We start from the raw sequence: 22,740 nt of genomic DNA on the forward strand, positions 1-22,740 counted from the left end.
GAGGCCGACTATTTCTAGCCGGAACCTCTCAGCCTCGCACACTAGCTCCGGCTCCTTCCCCACCAGAGAGGTGACGTTCCACGTCCCAAGAGCCAGCTTCTGCAGCCGAGAATCAGACCGCCAGGGTCCCCTCCCTTGGCTGCCGCCCATAGCACAATGCACCCGACCCCTTTGATGTCGAACAATAAAAGCATAAAAATGTGAAGCACAGAATGACAAGAAAATGACGAAACACATTTCAAACAATAAAACTTGACCCGCCCGAAGACTTTAATATATATATATATATATATATATATATGATAGATGTTTTATAAAGGTGATGTGCAATCCTGCGTTTTTATGTCATCTTCTGACCAATTAATTTTTTTTTTTAAATTACATTTGGTCTGTCCTTCATTCTCCACTTAGCAAGATGTTGTGCATCTAATTAATCCAAAACAAATTAAATGGAAAGATGTCTAAAGCTTTTACTTCACTGGAATTATGACTGTCCACCTCTTTGCTAATAACTTTGCCTTCTAATCTTTTGCTCCCTCATTTAAAAAGTACATAAAATACTGCACATTCATGTTTCTACTGTAACTCTACAAAGAAAAATTGAAACACAAAGATATTTTCTCTGCACAGTCATGCCCGTACCTCCCATATTACCGGCTCCACGAGGGCCCAGCTCACCCACTCTCATTTCCTGTTCCCTCTGAAAGAAGTGAAAAAAAGTCTTCAGAATAAAACTGAAGCATTATTGAACAGACTCCTGCAAATTAATCTTGGATGTAGTATTTCTTTCAATGCATAACTGGCAACAAACATGAAGTTTTTGAAAAACCAAACTGGTCAAATAAATGTAGAAACTTTATTAAAGAAATTCAGTCACTGTGCAGTTAAAACTTCTTTCTCTTCTAGAGGAAATATAAAAAACAAAACAAAAGTGAAGTCAAAACTTAAAATTTTCATGTTCGAACTAATTAGGCAGATAATTAAATAATTAGGAAAACAGTAGCCATATTCTGTTCTGATGCAAAAAATAACCAACTAGAGGATGGTGAGAAAAACAAATAGCAGAAAAAGTGTTGGGCGACTTTTGTTGGTGACAAAATGTTCAGCTGCTCAGCAGGTTTGGAAACATCAAAGGAGGGATTTTGTTTTGTTCCTTCGTAGCTCAAATCCTCAGCTGCTAATTTTCTTTAAGACTCAGCAGGTCTGATCTGCTCATCTGGCTGATTGACGAACGCCCAATACGATGATTTGAAGCTGTCACCCACCAAAAGCAGACATGCTGGGGTCCAGGTCTTGCATGTAGTTCCAGATAGAGGACATCTTATATTCATAGTTCTTCCATTTCTAAATGCAGCAGTTTTCAGCTTCTCATCAAACTTTTTACTGATGGTTTTGCAGCCAATCCAGGATGTGCAGATTGTAAAGTCAGAAATATCTGGGAGCCACAATACCAGCTGTTTCTTTGAGTAAATAATCTAAAATCTGTTTTTTACCTGATGTCATGTATTTATGTTATGTCATGCTATATTCTGTCTCTTTACACTAATGTATCAGAAATATAAAAACTAAGGAGTGTTTACATATCTACAGGTTAGAAGACTTATCCAATCAGCAGGAGATTCAATATTTTTTCCCACCTGGAACGCAGAATTGTCAATAATGCCTGATTTTAAAGGAAGCTTCTAAATGCAAAAATAAGGTTTTATAACTGAAAATAACTTGGTAATTAACCTCTTACAACAACTTGAGAATATCTTTAATTCCTACATTAAATAATGCAGCTAACAGTGAAGCAAAAATGAACGTGTTGCTATAAGCAACACGTTCTGATAGCAATATCAAAGTATTAGTATCAGAAAGTTAGGAAGCTATAAGAAAATTCTTAACAAAACTAAGTATTCTCCAGTTCAAATCGTAAAAATGATGAAAAACAACACCCAGTAATTACAATGATTTAACTACATAACTTGTATTTTACACATTCAAGTGTAAAGTATCAGTATAGTTAGTTAAACGTGTTTTAAAATGAACTAAAAAAGCTAGAGTTAAATGTATAAAATAAATTTTATCACTCGTGTGAATGAAATGCACAGAATAACTAATGTACAAAAATCACATAAATAATATCTGAGTCAGAAGAAAAACTTTAATACCAAAACAAAAAAAAAATCTAGTGGAAAATCAAATTAAACCCTGATGAAAAGTTACATAAGGATAAATACACAAAGTACAAATCAAGAATTAGAAACCCAAAGCAACAAAATCTAATGTTAAGAAGTAGGAAATATGAGCAGATTATTTATTTTACATAACTTCAATGCTTAAGCATGTTTACCTTGTAAAAGAGTCAAAGGACAAGCAAAGAATGGAAAGTTTCTGGTCGCCACTTACACCCTCTAGTGGTTGTTCTAGACATTACCACTAATTACAACAGATATTTACACACTGAATTAAATGGACTTGTTGCTTTGCTCTCTTAGGGAGAAAATGTGATGTGCAACAAACAAAAGTGTCAGAAAAGTGCTACAAAGACAAAAAAAGAACTGCAAAAATTATCAGAGTTTTTACACTTTCCAGAGATGTTCAAGAGTTGTGAATTCATTTCCTCATAGACATATTGAGACAAAAAGTAACCACAGAACACAAACACACACAGGAAGCGGTCAGCATCTCCACTGGAGTAATAAGTGCTCATTTAGGTGTTTTTATTTGTCCAACTAGAACATTTTGTTCTTCAAGATCTGCATTTCAGCAAACGATACCAGACTCATTTTTGTTTAAATTAAAGATAAACAAAGTAGGAAACAAACTCCTCTTGATATCTTTTCTACATTTTATGAAAAATAGATAAATACTCTGAATATGTGTGGGAAAGCTGTGCACTGCCACACAACTGATCTGACAGAAGCTGGGTCAGAAACTTTCACGCTCTTTCATCAAAGGCAATAGAGAAAATAAATCTGATAATCTTTGTTCTAAGAATGTGTTTCATTATCAAATGAAAAGTTTACAAATAAACAACATTATAGATCATATAACATTAATAAATTGTATTTTATTCAAAACATTTGGTCATGTTGAACATTTTTACTTCCAAATTTTGCATAAATCAGAGGTGGGAGATATGAACTTGGAATTTTATCACTAAATTTTGCAGCACTGTTGTGATAACGATGAAGATAAATGAACATTATTAATTATTTTAGGTAATAAATAGTTTTGCAGGACAGTGACTGCATGGCAGAGCATTCAAACTTTCCTACTGTAGCTGCTTGTTTCAGTGGTTCATTGGATGCTCCAATTGTACGCATTTCCTTTGGTTCACTGTAGTTTGAAATATTGACTACAAAAATTTCCACTATAGACGCTTTGCTACGTGACGTCTCATGCAAGAAAACGGCTCGCCGATTATGAGGGTCACAATCATAAGAATTCACTTTAAAAAAGTGACTTATATCACTAAACTGCACACAGTATCTGCATTTAGTTATATTTTTGAATTTATTCATACTTATTTATGCTCTGAAGGAACAATAAGTGGAGAAAATAGTAAAAAATAAATAAAATTCTGATCATATTCGGTCTGATTTTTATTACTTATCAATAACTGACTCAACAAAAATAAACAAACCAAATAAAAAGTGTTTTTGCTGTGCAGTATGACCAATTCAGGTCATAATAAAACGATAGTAAAGTTTGTGTATTTTGACGTTAAAAGTACGACGCTGACTTTCTGTCTGTTTTGTTTTCTCTAAATGAGTTGGTGAGGACCAAACGTTTGCACTCACGTTTTCATGGTAGTTTGGAACGAAGCCGCTGCCGCCACTGCCATCAGGCTGGCGTCTCAGCTCGTCCTGCTCCCTGTGCCTCATCATCTCCTCCTCTCTCCTCCGTCGCTCCTCCTCATGCCTAACGACACACAGCATTCAGACAGAAACCAAACTAATCCAATAAAAACAATGCAGCAGCATGAGAATCCCCTCACCGGGTTTGTTTTCCTAATATAGCTTTCTATCACCAGCTGATCTAAAACATCGCTAATAGAAAGACTTTTCTGCAGCATTAGCTTTAACTAAATTTATATTCAATTAAATAGGATTATCCAGTAGGAATAGATGCCAATTTCTTCCTCGAGATTCTTCTTCACCTCATTTCTATCTGCTTTCGTCTTTGCAGCTCCTGGTTGCGCAGCTCCTCCAGCCGCCGCAGTTCCTCCTGACGTCTCATTAGATCTAATGAGAAGAAAAAGAAGAAGAAGAAGAAAAGGGGGGACGTTTTAAAAACGTTACACCCTACAGAGAAACAGACGACCAGCCATCGCTTCTCACCTTGTCTCATCAACATTAGCTGATGTTCGTTCTTGGCGGCCTCCAGCTCCGCCTCCAGTTTCTCTCTGGCCTCCTTGATGTTTCGGTCGACCTGCTCTCGCTGCTGCTTCTCTATCTCGTCCAGAGCTTTCCAGCGAGAAGCGTATTCAAACTCGAACGTGCCGGGCTGGGCGAATCGGGGCGGCTGCTCTCGCTCTCTGGTGGAATAAGAAAGTGGTGTAATCGCAGACCCAACATAAACCAAAAGAAATCAATAAATAGGTAAATAAATAATGCTTACTTGTAATACTTTGGAGTTTTTGGCAGAATCTTTTCAGGGAGACCATCTTCATCGTCCAGATGCTCCATTGGCTCCACGATGGTGGGACATGGAGTACTGAGATAAGATCGTTGACATGACATGTTTTAGCCTCCATTTTCACTTTTCCCACAGTAAAATTCAAGCACTTTTCAAGATTAGTTTTCAAACTTTTCCAGCACCACACTTTAGAGATAAAAACACCACAAAAGAACTAAAAAAAGACTATTTCAATTCACCATTATATATAATTTATTACTGTTATTAATAGTCTTGTGACAGTATTCTACATTATAAAGTAGGGGCAAAGTAAACTGAAATACAACTACATTTTTATGTTTTGAAATGTTTCTCTCACCACACCTTGTACACCTGACTGATCCAAGAACAGTCAAACAAAAAAAATGCCCCAAATTCAATAATTAAATAATAGATAATTATTACATTTGAACAACCCAAACAAATCGTGTGAAGGGACATTACCTTCCTGCTCAAATTAAACACAAACACACAAGAGGAAAGAAAGGCACAAAATAAGGTTCTAAAAAATGTTCTTGCCAAGTTTCTTCACATTTTGCAAAAATAAATAATTTTGGTGATTCTAACTGACCTAAAGCAAGAAAAGTTGAATCCAATTTAACTTCAGACAGAAGTTAAATCGGATTTAACTTCTGTTAAATCCGATTTAACAGAAGTTAAATCGGATTCAATTTAACTTCTAAAGTGCTAAAAACGGCACTTTCATGCCGTTTTAGAGGCAGGAAAATATCTGGTTTCAACTGCAAACAGAGTTTTCCAGATTTAAGCTTTTAATCAAACATTAGCTTGTACTTTTATTTCAAAACTGAGCTGTTTCCAAACCTTTAAAACACCTAATCGATATTCAAGCACCCGTACGAATCCTGCGTTTTATTTCTCTAAAGTTCGTCCATTTATACGCTGTGAGAATCTGAAACTGATAGAGATATAAAGAGTTTTCAGTCTGTTGACGCTTACGTCGTCAGCAGCATCGCTCCCTCGTTGCAGCGCTCCAGGGCTTTACGGGCGGCGACTTTGCTTGCAAACTCAACGATGCCTCTCCCAGTGGAACGGCCGCGGTCGTCCGTCACAACGACGGCCCGCTCCACAGGTCCAAACTGAGAAAACGCCTGAGGATACACACAGGTTTTTGGCGTTTCTTGTTTAATCAACTATGGTGGCATAGAGGTCCGCTCTTATTTAGTGTTCAGTTTCACCTCTAACCTACATCTTCAAGGAGTTCATTTGTCACTACTGGCAACAGATTGCGGACTTTGAGTGCAGCTCCGTGCGTCGCAAAGCGGACCTTTAGTGCTCTGTTGTTCAGAACCGACCCGTCCAGCTCGACTTTAGCGATCTCCGCTAGAGTTCGGGTTTCCTGCAAAACAAAGGTGGATTATCAATCAGGGTAACCGATAACAAGCCCCTCAAACTGAACCTCCAACTTAACTTTTTAAAGCTGCAATCAACTATTTATAACAGACTTTTTTTTTAACTAAAACCAAAAATAATGTCTAACAGTTTTAGAATATTTTTAAAACAAGAAAAGTTTGTTTTTACGAGTAACTTCACTTTAATAAATGCCTGCTACTTATACATAATACATAATTTATTTTCAAATTATTGTGGAAGACCAACACAAATAAATTATTAAATTAAAATTATATATGGTTTCAACATTTAAAAATCTTGATTAAAACTCCAAAATATTTTGTAAAAATAATACATATAATAAATGTTATCATTTTAAGAGTTACACATTTAACAACAACTTAACTAAATAATATGCGTTAACCAAAAAACGAATGTTTAATAATATCTAAAATACACAGTTCCCATGTGACGTCACTCTTCTGTGAACTTCGTAACTGGCAGCCATTTTGGCAGGCAGTTGCGATGGAGTTGCTATGACAGCAACAAACAAGCCACAAGCTTAGAGCTAGCTCTGGCCTGGTTCCCATCAAAACATTATTTTGACATCTTTTGTTCGTGGAAACTTATGTGTCTGCTATGTATGGCGCATGCGCTTGCCTACTAAGATGGTGCGGATTACTTCCGGGTCAAACTTGTGGGAAGTAAATTCATACTAGATAATATTCTCATGGTATTTTGATATCAAACGCTACTAATCCCAATAACCAATAAAAGGCTGAAAAACACATACACATTAACTTAAACAAAAATACTTATTAAAAACAAAGGCAAACTGAAACACCTAGGTGCAGCTATGAACATACCAAGCAAACAAATCCAAATCCCCGCTCCCTGTTAACGAACACCTCGTTAATGTTCCCATATTTAGCGAACAGGTTTCTGAACTCCTCCTCCGTGATATCCAGCGGTAGGCTGCCGACAAAGAGGCGGGAGCGCTGGGTGAACGTCTTCTCTCCGGGCTTCCGAAAACTTGCTATATCCAGAGTCATTTTCGACGGGCCTTCCCCCGTTTCCTCCGCGGCTCCTTCGCTCTGCTCGGCCGCGGGAGACTGTTGCTGCGGCGGGGCCGGGCTGCCTTTGTTCGCCGGCGTCGGCTCCGACGAGGCCGGGGAGTCCGTCCCTCGCCTCCCCGGCTGAGGAGAGTTAGCACCAAGCATCCTCGCTTGGTGCATATTTCGGTTTTCCATGCAGCTTATTTCACTGTTATGTAAATTAAGCCAGACTTAATTCAAATATTGCGCTGCAACAAACCTGCTGCGAATTTCAAAGATGGCGACCTTCTTCTGCTTTGTTCTTGGGAGATTTGCGGTCGATGTTGGGCAGGGAACGGGAGCTGCTTCCCTCTACAGGCCATGTGTTGAATTCAACAGAAAATTACGATTAGACGATTTTGAACATAAAAAAAATACATAAACACTTTCAGGCGACTTTTATGACGCTGCACGGAAAGTCTTAACCTTCAAAATATAATTATAAACATAATTTTTTTATGTCAGTCATAATCCTGACAGTGAAACCAGTAGCTTTGATTTTTAAAATTGGAATTATGAGATATAAAGACACAAACATAACAATAAGACTTCAAAGTTAAAATTTTTATTTTTAAGAACCTGAACTAATTGTGACGTATGTTTGTAGATTTGTCAGCCTAATTAATTCCCTCAAATCAATTGCATTCAAGAAACTTAATGAGAAGCAACATCACAAAATCAATCATTGTACAAGCCAGAGATAAGACAAACCCAAACACACAACCTGAGTTAAAATAAAAAGCATTTTTGTGTTAAAATCATTTGATCAACAGCTTTATACTGTGGAGATTCTTTTCTTCTACAGTTTCTGTAATTTCAAAAGAACTGGTTCCATTGACTTGAATACAAAAGTATGCCACATCTTACAGAAAACTGTTAACAAAACAAAACAAAAAAAACATTTATCCTTCCACTTAAAAGTTCTGAATCATTTTGTGTTGGTCTGTCACATAAAATCCTGACAAAATACATTGAAGTTTGGGATTAGAATGTGAAAAAAGTGGACAAACTTTAAGCAAAGTCATGTAAACCACAAAAAACAAACATTTTTCTCCTTAAATCAGGTTTAACAAGCCCTTTTAGCTCAAATATTCTGCAGCGGTTGCAGTTAGATTTTTAAATTTCATAGCTGAAATCTTCTCAGTAGGTTTTTGTTTGTGTATCATGTTTGCAGCATAGTTAAAGTGTTTCCGCCCAGGTCAGACCATATGTCTGTATATTAATGCACATCTGTGTGGTCACCCCACTGACATTCCTCTGTCTGACTTGACTTGGAGGACCTTGCAGTCTTCTTCCTTGTCTTTCCTGCGAAGGATCACATATCCAGTGGGGTCAGAGGGCTGCAGCCTGTCACTGATGACTTCTTGTATGGCCCCTTTCAGACATGCACTCCTTCACATTTATCTGATGGGAGCTGAACATGACTTCGTGTCTTTCAGCCAAGGAATGTGAATAAGCGAGCAACACAGGGTGTGTCTTCTTCTATTTGCTTTAACAGATGATGTGAAGCTTTATTTTGAAACAGAGAAACTCTTGTTTAAGATATCCATATCTTAGATATGTTTCCACATCATGAACTTTTGTTATTTCTTGAAAAGTAATTTTATTTTGGGGGAACAGACAACAAAGACGCTGTAAAAAATATACAATTCACCTTCCTTCAAATCCTGTCCCATTATGTAATTGAAAATTATACTTTTAACAAAATACAATAAAAATACTGTTTTGATATTTAACCAAAATTAAACTTTTTTCATATTATAAATTATTGTATTAGGTTATAATGGTGATGTATTTGTTGCATGTGTCTAATTGTATGTATAAACAATAGAAAAGATGCAGAAATTTACTTTAAAAAGTAAAATATTTCTAAATACTTAGTGTTTACACATTTGTATTTTTTTTGTAATTGTTTTTATATTGTACGGCTGCATGAAAGACTTTTTTTCTTTTTTGTAAATATACCTTTTTCTCTTTAAAAACAGCATCCATTCATTTTTCATTATGGGCCCCTATTAACATTCGCCCGTGGCCGCAGTTATCAGTTTCCGTCTATACAAATATAATACTGCTGCACTAAGGACATAAAGAGGCGCTTTTCGCCTCATTTCGCTAAAAACGCAGCGAAAAAACAGACAAAGCAGCAGCATTAGCTCCCCTTGACAGGGGGGAGTTAACATCTTCTACGTTTCCGTGACGCCGCAGCCCTCCCAACCCAAAGAGCTCCAACATCCACACGGAGCGGCAGTTTCTATCCCCCATCTCCGTCCCGTTGAATCTGCTGTAGGTTCAGAGGAACTGAAGCTGGTAAGTTTCATCTCCAAATCTAGTTTGTCCCTGTTCTAAACCATCAGGCACTGTAAAAGTCGTGCTTTTACGATAAACTTCGCGTAAATCCGATCTGCGATGGGTTAGGACGCAGAGTGATTTGAAACGAGCGCTGCTGCTATTGTCAACATTGAATGGAGTGCGTTTATTTTAGATATTCACAATCCGCATTCATTTTTTTGATGTTGTTTAAATAGACTAGTGGAGGTAAGTTACGTTCAATCGTGAAGTTAGTTAAAAAACGTAAGAAAACAGGAAAAAAAACGGCCAATTTTCAACTTTTCCCCGCAAATTAGTAACAGCGGGTTTGTGTAAAGTCAAGACGACTTTACACAAATGTGTAAAGGATGTAAGGATGTGGTTTAAGAGGATTGTTCACATCCTCTTTGGTGTTGCAGAGTATTTTTCTGAGATTTTAGGTGATAAAACTTGATAAAAGTGATTACAAATAATTACTCTTATACACGTAAACAAAGCCTTTCCGTCATAAACTCTCCATTCCCACAGTGATGCATGGTGGTAGCAGCATCATGGTGTGGGGATGCTTTTCTTTCTTGAAATGGAAACCAGTTAGAAACATTGTGACCCAGACATTCCCAGCATGCGTTCGAGCCAGGCTCTTCCAGGAGCTTTTGTTCCCGTTCTCATAACCCTTCAGCTGAGGCTACCTTACCGTTTACTGATCCAGTTTCCAACAGGATATGATTCACCCACTGGTTTGCTGTTACTATTTCATTAAGATGTGGAACATTTTATGAGGCACAGAGCCTCCTGAGGATCCCATAAAAAGTGTTGCAGTCGAGAAATGAGTCAGCAATGCCCACATAAAGCAGCCGAGGCAACAACTCTCACTTCTGTGTGTTTTTTTTTTTTGCACAAGAATTAGCTCGATGCGCTAAACTTTTTTCTTCTGGATGCTGAGCTGAGATCAAACAGCAAACAAAAGCAGCAGTATGGGTGGAGTGTTAAGCTCGTGCCATGTGTGTCTGGTCTGCAGAGCAAAGCCGCCTCGCTTCAAAGCCAGACCCGGTGGTCGAGGTTTTGATGGAGTTTACTCCTGACACAAATCACCGAGCCTTCATCTAACGAATTTGTTCATTCACACTTGACACGCGGGTCGGTGTCAGCTTCAGCGATGGACCGTGTTGACTGGCTGTACTGGGTCAGTGAAGCAGGAAGACGGGCATTTGCGTCTCAATCCTTTAACTAAATACACGCAAAATTATTATTTATTGTTAAAAAGCCAAAGGAAGAATGGAAATCTGCACCGATTCTTCCTCAGGAGTAGTTAAATGTTGCAAATAAAAACCACAAAAGGACAAAAATGTGTTTCTTGATGGAGGTTACAGTTTTAAATACCATGTAAAATTAAGGAGTTACAATTATTTTTAACCAACATTTGATCTAGGAATCTTTTTTGCATCTACTTCTAGATTATTTAAATGATTTTACAAACAAAATGAAAGGTTCAAATGGAGAAATAAATTGTACATTTTTGTAAAACAAAATCACTAAAATAAATGTAAAATTGTATCTAGTATCTATTCTATTTTGTTGTGTAAAGATCACAAAACTTTCAGTAGAAAGAAAATTCATTAACATTTGTCCTAAAACATTCAGGGACATCATATCCTCTGGGTATTTAGTCAGTCCTTTTTTATTAAACATCTCCTGCTCCACATATTAATCTCATTTTCAACACATTCCTCTACAAGCTTAAACATTTGATTATATTACAAATTAATACACAAATTTCAGAGTCCAACTTCCACTTTAAACCCCTAAAATTCCTCCAGATTTTGTAACATTTTAACCAAAAATTGGAGAACAGATACACGTTTTCCAACATTTTTTTCCCAGTGTCAATGCTTACGGCTTTTTGCACATTTAGAGACTTACCTGTTTCTCCAAACTTAAATTAGACCAGATGGAGGACACCTCAGATCAACACTTTTCATCTTGTCATAAATTCCTTATTGGATTTAAGTCTGGACTTTGACTAGACCATTCTAACATCTCAAATCTTGTAGTGTCAAACAGGATTTGTCTAAAATCCCTGTGAAGCAGAACTTTGTGGTTATTGACGTAAGAAAGCGCGAAAACAGTCTGGATGGATACTTTTGTAAGACACAGATTGTCCGCTAAGTGTGAATCGGTGGAATTTTAATAATTATATTTTAGTACAAAAGCTGTTAACTCCTTATAAAGAAACATTGCAACATTCATGTTTGAAGATAAATGCAGCAAATCACATTATAATTTGACTTAAAGGCGACAGCTTGGCTTTACTAACTCTGCATTTACACACATCTTTATTCTCTGATGTAAAGATTCATCACTTCATTCAGCGGTTGATTCTTGGTCGATATTATTTATCTTCTGCTCTGTTCGCTTCAACTTAAACCAGATTTCCACGGCGCTCAAAGCTGGAGACCTAATCTTCAGCAGTAAAGCATCTCATTATGAGCTGTACTGTAACACTGTGGCCTGAAGAGCGTGATGAATGAATGGAAGCACTTAGAGCAGGAGACCTCAAATAAAACTTTCAAATAATCATTTAATTAATCCCAGTTTCTAGGGTTCAACTTTAAAAGGACAGAGGTGAAGCTACTCTGCAGCCAAGCATGCTTTTGGTTTGGTACATGTGGAAAAGCAGGAGTGATTACAGGAGGATGTGATGATAAGAGAGCAGCTAGAGCCTAATAAAATATTACTAAAATAAAGCAGTTTAATTGTAGGCTGTGTGTCCGGTCCTGGCAGCAAACAACATAATGGGTCTGGTTGCTTTATTGGGTTAGCATTACCATTATGTTAGCATTAGCTTATTAAAAAAAACAATGCTGAACTAAACTAAGAAACTTATTTTCTACAATATTCTACAAAAATCAAAGAACAAGAATAAAAAAAAAAAAATTATTTCTGAAATGGAGCTAGCTAGCATGCTAATATTAGCTTGTATGTTGACATGAAGTGCCAATACACTTGGCATTTAGTTTAATCTTTACTTTTCTCCTCTTCTGTACATTTTCTTTGCATATTTTTGTATTAAAAAGTAGAATTTTGTTTGTTGAATATTTATATTTTATTGTGAAAAGTTTGTGTAAACATCCTTTAGCAGATGTCAAGGAAGTTTAAAAAAACCAAAAAACTACCGTTTAATGTCGTTGGTGACAGAATTACAGATTTTCAGATCCAGTTGTGCTGCCGTTTATGTTTTAGGATGTAATTATTATGCAAGAAATATTATCCTTGTTGCATAATTTGTTTATTTGGCTTTAAAATGAGCACATCGGTGGTTAAAGTGGATCAGATATGAATAAACGTGTGCAGGATAGAACAGAGTTCAGCTAAAGCATGGATCAGTCTTACTGGAGCATGTTTAATGCAAAGAAAACAAGCATTTATAACCACCCAGCCTGGCATAGAGCCTGGGGATAAAGAACAAAGTGGAGTTAGAGGCATCTGAGCTCAGAGCTGATCTTACACAAATCTGCTAATCTGAGTAAAAGGGGGTAAAACCAGGTCAGCTGGTGTTTAATTCAGTGACTGACATCTCAGAGGATCCTTGGAGAGCCGCTTTGGCTAAAGCTGAAAGAAAACTGTAATTCTTTTAAATGTCACTGTGGAAAAAAACTAAAAATGAACATATTTACTGTATTTAGTAGTTTTAAATGTTAATGTGAAAAAAAAATAAAAATGAACATATTTATCTGGTAGTTTTCCCCCCAATATTTTTCAGGTATATTTTTAAAAATGTTTTCAACCAGTCAGTTCATGGTGGAAACCAGTAGAGGGTCTATTGCAGTAAAAATATCTGAATCGTATTACTCTATCCTTTTTTCTGCGTGGAGAAGAGTTTTTAAATTAGATAAAGTTGTACCTAATTTAAATCTCAGCAGTTGTTTGAAATGAGAATACACTCTGGAACTAAATTTACTGTTTTTTTCTATATTCTTTTGCTTACAGCTGTGTGTCATAAGCTGTTATTTTATTATAGCACCAGAAGGGATAACTGTTTTAAAATTTTAATTAATGCATTTATTTCATGTTGTACATTTGTGAATTTACTTTTTAAAACATACCACTGAATTGTAAATACATACTGCTAACACAAGAGGTTGAATTATTCAAATTAAAAAATATTTCACTGATCCCAGAGGTAAATTAATTAATATGGTGTTTTAATCAGGCATATTAATTATGATAATCATTTTTCAGTAAATGTTTTGCAATACATCTCTAAATTCCCTTTATTATCCTCACAAAGCCTCGTTTTGGATCAGATCTTACTAAATGTAGCATTTTATGAAAATCTAAAACAAATATTTAAAGGTTTTGTCACAATATGGATGGAAATCCATCATTTAGCAACCAAGGCTAATATAATCAAGGCATTGAACTCGTGTGGCTGCTGCTTAGTGACACGTTTCTCTGTTTTAGCGTTTGACACGACGTGCAGCGTTGATGCAGACCCATGATGGACGCCTGGCCAGCTGTGGCCTGGATCCTGATGCTGGTATCAGTTTCTGAGTGGACAGAAACCGCAGAGTCACGGGATTTCACCATGAAGGACATAATTCAACTGCATCCTTCCAGTACGACCGCGGCGTTGAATCCTGCTGATTGGCTGCAGTTGCATCACTTATCCAAGCTTCCTATTTACTAAGAGACTCTTAACAATTATAACTTTATTTTGCTTAGGTGGTTTTTTTTAGCTCATGTGGTAAATCTTACAGTTCAGTTTGTGCAGCATTGTGATGTTACTTATCTTGAAAACATTTTTTTTAACTTGCTAACATCTTTTGGAACTAAAAATCTGTTAATTGCAAGAAATAAATTGTTTTAAGTTTAATTTTTTTTTTTAAAGTTACACGTTTCAAATCCCACATTATGACCAAGTTCATGACTGATTTTAGCTCATTTTTCAGTATAAAAATGGTTGTGTACAGTCTGCATAATCAAGTTTAAATTAGCACCAGGAGTGTTGCAGAAACCGCAGAAGAGCTGAAATGCAACTTCTTAAAGTACTTAAATTCCTTTTTCAAAACTACAACAGTTTAAGTGTTGCTTTTATTTCTTTTCAGCTAATTTTACCACGATACCCCTAAATAAAATCCACCTTACCAACCATCTTCAGTCATTCAGGGCTTTAAATATTTCTATTATAGTACTAAAATAGTTTTTTTCAATATGAATGCAAGTATAAAATGCAGTATTTTTTTCTTCCTGATAAATAGATTTTGTCTGCCTGTCCTCTGCAGCCACACCACATCCAGGTGGTTTCAAATGTTTCACATGTCAGGACGCTGCAGATAACTACGACTGCAACCGCTGGGCTCCAGATGTTTACTGTCCAAAAGGTAAATCAGCTTCTTCTTTTAATATTCGTAAAATAAACCAACAGGAAGTTAACCTGAAGCTGACCAGCTAAACTAATAGTTTATTTGCTGTATTTATTAAATATTACTTGTAATAATCAGAAGAGTTTTCTTCCAGATACGAGTTATTGCTACACGCTTCACATGATGGATAACCATGGCGACAGTGTTTCTGTGACGAAGCGCTGCGCAACATGGGAGCACTGCCGCTTCGCCGGCTGCGTCAACATCACCCACAACGGCTTCCAGGTGAAATACAGACCCAGTTACAGGCAGAGAACCCAAAAATGTACTTAAGTAAAACTACTTCAATATATTTTTACTAAAGTAAAAGTAAAAAGTAGCTGTCGAAGAAATTACTTGAGAGTAAAAAATATTTGGTAAAAACTGCTGAGTAGCTGATCAAATTAACATTTAATATTAAAAAATTACATCAGCCCGACTGAAATATAAAGTAAAGTGGAAATTTTTGTATTTTAAGAATGAAAATGACAAAAAAAAAAAAAAAAAAATTCAGGTAAGAGAAATTCTTTCAAATCAGTTTCTTTGAATAAAAAAAACTGTAAAAACTGCAGGTGTGTGTCTGAGTCTGGTGAATTTTTAGCTAAAACATGTTTGTTTTTCATTAAGTGAGCAGAGAATCTAGAAATTTGACTCGAGAGAGCAGAAATACGTCATAAAATAACTCAAAGTACAACATAGCAAAAATACTCCTAAAAGTACATTATTTTCAAAATAAGTTATACAAGTAAATGTAACTCTGGTTACCAGTTACAGCTTTGTGGATGACCCAACTCTATCCTCACCTGCTGCAGGTGTGCACGTCTTGTTGCCACGGGAACATCTGCAACGTGCTGGTGCCGACAAACGACAGCGGTGCCGTGTTCTCCTCGGCCGGGCCTCTGGTCGGCGCGGGCCGCAGCCTGCGCCCCGCTGCATTACGTTACATCACCATCATCACTGCCAGCAGCTGCTGGACACATTTAAGGAGTCAAATTGTTTAACGCACAAAACTTCCTTTAAACTAGGAGTTTATCAAGCTTACAAACGACTATGTAGTGCTTTTTTTAACCGTTATTTATTTTCTATGCAGGTTTTTTTTTTTATGAAATAAACTGTAAATGTGATCTGGATGTTGTTTTACCCAGTGGAGAAGCTCTACGGGATTTTCTGATAGATCAACACAAAATATTGTTTAAATGTTTCAGGTAAATTGGTACTTTGGTGTTTTTTATTTATAAATTAAATTTGAGTAAAGTGTGGAATACATTTGCTTTCTGAACTTTTCAGGCAGGAGCAAGAAAGTTTTATGATTTTCTACTTTTGTTCATAGCATGAAATCTCTAAAACATGACTCAGAGTGTTTTTGTAAAACAACTAAATGTAATTAAAAAATGATTGAAAGGGTTTTGAATTATTTTCCAAGGCAACATGTATTATCAGAAATCAAAACGGAGCTTCTGAGTAAAATCTTGAACCATTAAAGTCGTTCAACTTTAATCTAATTCCAGAACAATTTAGGAAAAGATCATCTTCACTCACATGCCTCATTTTACCAATTTACAAATCATATTGATCAACAGATATGAGGAAGCCAGAACTAAATAAGATTTTATATTGGTGACTGAAAACATGAGCATATTTGACATTTTGATGCACTAAAATCACCGTGCAGAAAGAAAAGAACAGCGGTGGAAGCATTATTCCGAAACTCTTAAATGCTTATTTCATGTTTTTATGCATTTTGGTAAAAATTTTGACTCATTTCTCTGTGAGTAAACTTATAAAACCAGCAGTGGATTAAATAGTTGCTTCCTGGAAATAAAGTGAGTCCAGCCTGAAAGGAAAACATTTTATTAGCAGTGCATTACGACCCGATGTCGTTCCGGCGAACGTGTTCATGTCGTTTCGAGGCTTGTCGTCGTTCCTCATCTGGTAATTTCATAAATACAAATATTCTCTAAAAATATCAACACTTTCTACAAATTGAACATTTGTTCAAAGTTGACGTTTTGAGCGCGGGTTCGCCCCGGATGTAGTGAAGGGTGTGGAGTCGTAACACCGACATGTCCTTACAGAGTTTTATCACACAACCGAGCCAAAATCAAAACATCTCACACCACGATTTGAGGCATTCTTGTGCAAATCTCCTGGTGTTTAATTTTAAAAACAAGCCTACTCTTCTTCTTCAAATCCATTCGATAGTCCTTGAAGTCTCGTTACAGCATCGCTGTTAGCAGGTGCGTCGGTGAAAACAGTCCCCACAAACAAAGGCGTTCCCCTGAGGATGTGGCGAATGACGGTGCAGGAGCCCGATACTTCGATGTGAAAACCCAAATGTCTGAGCTGCTCCTCCGGCCGCAGAGCCGACGCAGCCAATGGAGACGCAAAGAACTGTGGGAGAACGCATTTAGAAGATCATAGTCAGTTCATTTTAGTAAATTATCAACATATATACATGAACAGTTTCATGCCAAAAACTGAAACATCTAGACTTTACCTGACTCAAATTAGATTTATTCTCTCTTAACTAAAATAATTTCTGAATTCCAGAAGGAAAACTTTTGTTCAATCCTTTATACATTTTATATGTAAAATATCTTTAAAGTATTACTTTGAGTAAAAAGTTAGTCGGTTCACAACTTCACACTTTATTGATAAGCCTAATAGCTTTTGTTTTTGCAACTTTAATATATCAATGGTTGTTTTACTTGCATTTCTCCAGATTTCCATATTACAATAGTTTTTGCAACTTTATTTCTAATATATTCAATAGAAAGTTTCCAATTTGGTTTATTGACTAGAACAATCCCTACAAATTTAGTCTCATACACTAAATCAATTTCAACTCCATTTACATTACATTATTATAGATATGATTACCAGAAAATACCATGAACTCAGTTATTCCTTCATTTAATAATTTATTATAATCCAACCATGTTTTCAACTCAGCTGGATCTTTTTCTTCTGTTTGTATTATTTCTTCCTTCAGATTCAAGTTTAAAAACGTGGCTGAAATGGTGGAAAAACTAGTTTATGGATGAAAGGATGAACAGAACTCATGTTGCTGAAACAATTAAAACCGAGCTTCAGCGCTTTTGTTTTGCCTAACATTTTTATGATATGTGTGCTTCAGTACTTACAGCTTCTCCTGTTGTCGGGTTGATAAAGTCGGCCCAGTATCCCGCCGTCCACAAGGCGAAACACATCTCCTTCGCCCCGCTCACAAACTGCAGTGACAACATATTCTCAGTCCACAGTCACTTCCTCGTTTTCCCAAAACAAAGCGAAACAAAGACTCACTTTATGAAGCAGCAGGTCTTTGTCTGGTTCTGCTGCTCCGTCGTCTTGACAACCACTTCTCTGGGTTACCGTCACGACCGTGATGGAGGCCGTTGGTGCCGAGGGGAACATCAGCTCCAGTTCTGAGACAGACGGATTAGTTACTGAAATTCAAAGGCAGCTGTAGGCCTGTCAAAATAAATGATTACATTATAATTTTGAGACCATTTTAAACAAATATAGTAATAATTGATTCAAGTACAGCCCCTCAGACTTTAATTTCTGAAGAATATTTAACACTGGAACTGGAAAACATTTTAAATATCCAAAATAAATGATGAAACAGGATTATGAAGTCTCTGTAACCAAAAACTATCATGCGATTAATTGATTTATTGCTTGTTGAATTGATTTATTGCTTGTTGTGACAGGCTTAATGTTCTCTTACCTTTCTTTAGCAGCTCAGGGCAGGAGCTCACAGAGCAGTCAGTATCTGTCTGGTTGAAGTACTGCTCGGCTTTGTGGACTCTTATGTTTTCAGGGCCCAATTTTTCCTGAAAACAAACAAATTGTACAAAATATCAGAGCTGAATGTAAAGACATTCATGTCTGTAAAGTTACAGCTAATGGATTTTTATGTTTTTTCACAAATAAAAGTATTAAAAGTGTGGCTTGTACCTTTATTCAGACCTACCGAGTCAATTCTTTGTAACATCGCCTTTTACTGCAGTCAAATCTCCTTTTGTAGATGTGAAAACTTTTAACTAAAGTAAAGTTTGTAGATGGAGGAAAAACAGAACTACAATAATTTTACATAATACTTATTATGCTAATTATTTCTGATGTTTACTCTTTACATGAAGCACCATATTTAACAGCGGTTGGCACATTTTTGCTAATTGCTAATAGCAGAGCTAACTTTTCGCTTAGCACTTCAGCATTTTGCTAAGTTTGAAGACATTTAGCAAACTTAACTTCCTCCAATTTAAATTTTGAAAATAAATTCTAAAGCGTTAATTTCCTTAGCCGTTAAATAAATGTCCAGTTGAATAAAGTTCGACATCTGAGTTTAAGTTGTGGTTATCGACTTAAAATTTCTACAAATAGTTAGACATTTATATTCACGCTCTTACTGTGAAGGGGTGAAAACTGTTTAGAGAGGAGTTACATTTCCTCTCAATAACGTTTTTTTGCACAAAAAACTTTATTGAGCAAATGGCAAGCACACAACAAACAAATTAAACAAACCAGGAAGCAAAAATGTAGGTTTGAGTAAAGCTGTAGGGTTAGCATAACTACCTTTTTAGTCACAGACCACCCTGACTGTGTTGTCAGTGCAAGAGGCACAACGATTACTAAACTACTCACATGAAACTCGTTGACGAACTGCGCCAGAATAAACTGGTGTCTGTCCGTGCTGTTTGGAGTCGTGAGAACGTCAGGCACCGTCTTGTGAACCGGAGCCTTCTTTTGGTTCCCCATGCCTTCCAGGTGGGAGTCAAACCCGACGTTACCCGGCAGCTGAAATCGCTGGTCCTGAGGTCCAAATGGTCCCATGCTCTCATCTGGCCACACAGTCCTGGGGCCTGCAATCACAGACAGAACTGTTCAGCTTAGAAACCAACTCCCGGACCCACATCCTATTTGACTCGCCATGTCTCACCTGAGTGTGTGGGTGACACGGTGATGTACGGCTCATCAGAGCTGGCGGCTGAGAACGTCCTGCTTCTTCCAACCCTGAGAGAAGTCAAAGCATGTCGGCCGGCGGTCTGAGACAGGATCAACCTGCTTCGACCACACAGCACCTGCAACACAGCAACAACATCTAAAGGCAAATAATCTGAAATATTTTCCCAAGTATACACGCTGCTATGTCCAGGAATTATTTCAAATATATTTAATCTTTTTATTTTATTCTTTGCAGATCTCTTGATATCACTCATAACTCTGTAATCCAGTTAAGATATTTAAGACATAATTAAGATGTAAATAAGTTACTTACATTGCTTGACATTCTGGCTCGCCGCCTTCACCTTTCAACCTATTATACAGTTAACAAAAAATACATAAACAACATAAAACAGACCTTCAGATGGGATGAGATTGCCATCACCTTCAACGTGCTAACATGGCTAACTAGCAACCATAGCGAGGTCTGATGCAATAAGAGTCTGTTAGCCAAAAGACAGGTCAACAGCAAACATAATGCCACTACTTACTTTGAATTTTATCACGAACATATTTAAGACTGTTTTAATATTTTAAAAGAAAATCAGTCAGCCTCGAAAAACAGCCAAGAGAAGTAGCTAAGACCGACACGGCTAGCTGTTAGCTGCGGTTAGCTGACAGGTTGCTAATTTGTTCTGTCAGTTACCTGTTTTTATGCTGGAAACATCAAAAGAAAAACTCTTTATATACAACAAACACTTCATAACGTTAGTTATGCAAACTAAACGCGGTTAAAGGAGTACATACTTGTTAGGTTTCCCTATCAACTTGCCCGACTGCCTTCACAAAACAACGACGGAAGCTGCCGAGGGTCAAAACCAGCTTACGTTTGTGTAACCAAAACAGTGGTAGTCAAAGAGCGCGTGACGGGGTTCATGCGTCAACGTTGTCGCCATATTGTGAATGGCACATGAACACAACGTGGACGAGTGTATAGATACTTTTCAAAAACATGTTTCTTTTGGACAAAATGTACTAACCGAAAAATTATTTAATCAACCCCTTCTGGAGAAAAAGAGACGTCAGATTTTTTTTCAAGCTACACACTTAAATCTTCAGCAAATTATATCTAATTTTTTTTGTCTTTACAAAGGTGAAAAGTACCTTTAGTTTAAGTCTAAAAGTAAGCTACATTTATATGCCGTCTTCCCCAATAAAAAGGGGAAGATAGCATGTCAAATTTAACAAATTAAGAAACAGCTCTATATTCTTTTCTTTTCTTGTCTGAAATATCTTGTGTTCAATTCAACTCTTAACTGTAAATCGATTCTTTTTATAATCCTTCGGTTATAGACTATCCAAAAAGTATACAAAAACAAAATCCTAAAAATAAAATTAAATAGGCACATTGCATGCAAATAAAAAAAACATTACATGTTACTATTTACTGTTATCTTGCAGTTATATTTGTCTCTGTAATCCCGGAGTTCAGCATAAATCTGATTACAAACGCTAGTGATAATGAATAAATAAAGTTAAAGTCAAATCTCGCCACAAGATGGCAGCAAATTATTATTCAATATCGATGAGGATAACGTCTGAACTGCAGCTTTTCCCTTTTTAAAATTACTTATCTTAATAGTTTAACCAGAAAACAGGAAGTATTTTCATCCCTTTTTACTTAAGTGCCATTATATTCAAACAGAAAGGTCATTTTAAAAAAAGTCATACTAAATATGCTTTTTTGTAACACTAGTAAACTTTTAAGTGTAGGTATATTACTGCCACATTTGACTTACTGTGAAACTATAATAATGGGAAACTATAATAATGAAGAAATAATCCTGACAAACAAAACAGAAAAAGAAACATCCCTCCTGTTTGCTGTCAGGGCCGCTGAAGGACAAGCAAAGCTAGTTAGTTGCTGGCGTCGACAGAAGCCTTTAACTGACCCAGAGAGGCTGATTGACACTTTGTCTCAGCTAACAGGATATGCATTTGGAGCTCACCCCAAACCAAAATGGTTCACTCACATGGTAGCAAAATGTGTGAGTGGAGAACTTGGCTGTCAGTAAGACTCCCACAGGATCATTTGTTAAAGCATGCACCCTGGATGGAGCCCCTGTGGGACGTACATCTCTCTCACACACACACACACACACACACACACACACACACACACACACACACACACACACACACACACACACACACACACACACACACACACTGGGATAGATGTGTGCCAGCAGCCATAAGGAGCTGGAAAATCATCTCTTTACCTCAGGCTGTGGGCTAATTTGAAGGTAGACACTTAAGAGTTTAAGGTGAGATTTGTCAAGTTGGTTTTGCCATAAAAAGTCCCGTCATCCAAAGAACCAAATGTGAAAACTGTGTTGGTTCATGGTCCACCTTTTACTAACTAGATCAGGAGGAGAGAGGATGTAGTTCAATCAATGTGTGTCAGCCAGCTGGGCCTTAAGGAAGAGACGTTTGGAGGCAGACTAGCTTTTCTGGTGGGTGAATAAAACCTTTATCACAAAGGTGTTTTATTGGAATTTTATGAGCTCGACAAACAAGGAAATGTGTAATTTTGAAGTGAAAGGAAGTGGAAATTTTGGTATTTTAAGGATGAAAATGACAATAATTTATATAAGCAACAAAAAAATAAAATCAGGCAAAAGAAAATTTTTTCAAATCTATAAAAAACTTATGAAACTTTAACAAAAACTGGAGCTGTGTCTGGTGAATTTTAGGTTTAAACATGTTTGTTTTTCATTCAGTGGGAAGAAAATACAGAAATTTTACTCAAGTAAGAGTAGAAATACTTCATGATAAAATTACTCAAGTAAAAAGTACAGCGTAATAAAGACACTTATAAAAGTAATTTTTTTCAAAGAACTTACTCAAGTAAATGTAACTTCTCTGTTCTTTCATATGGAGTCTGGTGTAAAATAATGGTCCAGTGTCTG

General features: G+C 36.6%; 3 protein-coding genes across 6 annotated transcripts in view; 1 reads left to right on the forward strand and 2 right to left on the reverse strand.

Moving 5' to 3' along the window:
• pspc1 (paraspeckle component 1) overlaps nt 1-7,417 on the reverse strand; it is an 18,452-nt gene extending 11,035 nt beyond the window's left edge. The window contains exons 1-8 of one of the 2 annotated variants that reach the window (XM_008428701.2): nt 6,882-7,411; nt 5,873-6,022; nt 5,623-5,774; nt 4,609-4,704; nt 4,329-4,525; nt 4,148-4,232; nt 3,789-3,909; nt 643-700 (exon numbers count right to left, since the gene is read on the reverse strand). In XM_008428701.2, coding sequence (XP_008426923.1) covers nt 643-700; nt 3,789-3,909; nt 4,148-4,232; nt 4,329-4,525; nt 4,609-4,704; nt 5,623-5,774; nt 5,873-6,022; nt 6,882-7,265 — 1,243 coding nt within the window. In that variant the 5' untranslated portion in view covers nt 7,266-7,411. Of the gene's footprint in view, nt 1-642; nt 701-3,788; nt 3,910-4,147; nt 4,233-4,328; nt 4,526-4,608; nt 4,705-5,622; nt 5,775-5,872; nt 6,023-6,881 lie in introns of both variants that reach the window. The other variant, XM_017302418.1, reaches the window with a different exon arrangement.
• Nucleotides 7,418-9,295: 1,878 nt separating this feature from the next.
• On the forward strand, nt 9,296-16,564 carry lypd6 (LY6/PLAUR domain containing 6). 2 transcript variants are annotated; one of them, XM_008428657.2, is made up of 5 exons: nt 9,296-9,416; nt 13,878-14,032; nt 14,675-14,797; nt 14,934-15,064; nt 15,631-16,564. In XM_008428657.2, exons 2-5 carry the CDS (start codon nt 13,912-13,914, stop codon nt 15,817-15,819), a joined length of 564 nt encoding a protein of 187 aa, XP_008426879.1. In that variant the 5' UTR covers nt 9,296-9,416; nt 13,878-13,911; the 3' UTR covers nt 15,820-16,564. The 2 variants fall into 2 exon arrangements, with proteins under 2 accessions (XP_008426879.1, XP_008426888.1); XM_008428666.2 differs by having other exon boundaries at nt 9,302-9,416; nt 14,699-14,797.
• An 89-nt stretch (nt 16,565-16,653) lies between these two features.
• Nucleotides 16,654-20,658, reverse strand: mmadhca (metabolism of cobalamin associated Da). Of its 2 annotated transcripts, none has more exons than XM_008428636.2 (8): nt 20,576-20,658; nt 20,103-20,141; nt 19,764-19,905; nt 19,469-19,686; nt 18,549-18,654; nt 18,122-18,243; nt 17,962-18,048; nt 16,654-17,209 (listed from the first exon to the last, which is right to left on the reverse strand). In XM_008428636.2, exons 2-8 carry the CDS (start codon nt 20,112-20,114, stop codon nt 16,991-16,993), a joined length of 906 nt encoding a protein of 301 aa, XP_008426858.1. In that variant the 5' UTR covers nt 20,115-20,141; nt 20,576-20,658; the 3' UTR covers nt 16,654-16,990. The 2 variants fall into 2 exon arrangements, with proteins under 2 accessions (XP_008426858.1, XP_008426867.1); XM_008428645.2 differs by lacking the exon at nt 20,576-20,658 and adding an exon at nt 20,320-20,448.
• Nucleotides 20,659-22,740: the final 2,082 nt, after the last annotated feature.

Source organism: Poecilia reticulata, linkage group LG2, assembly GCF_000633615.1.
Source record: "Poecilia reticulata strain Guanapo linkage group LG2, Guppy_female_1.0+MT, whole genome shotgun sequence".
Taxonomy (NCBI): domain Eukaryota; kingdom Metazoa; phylum Chordata; class Actinopteri; order Cyprinodontiformes; family Poeciliidae; genus Poecilia; species Poecilia reticulata.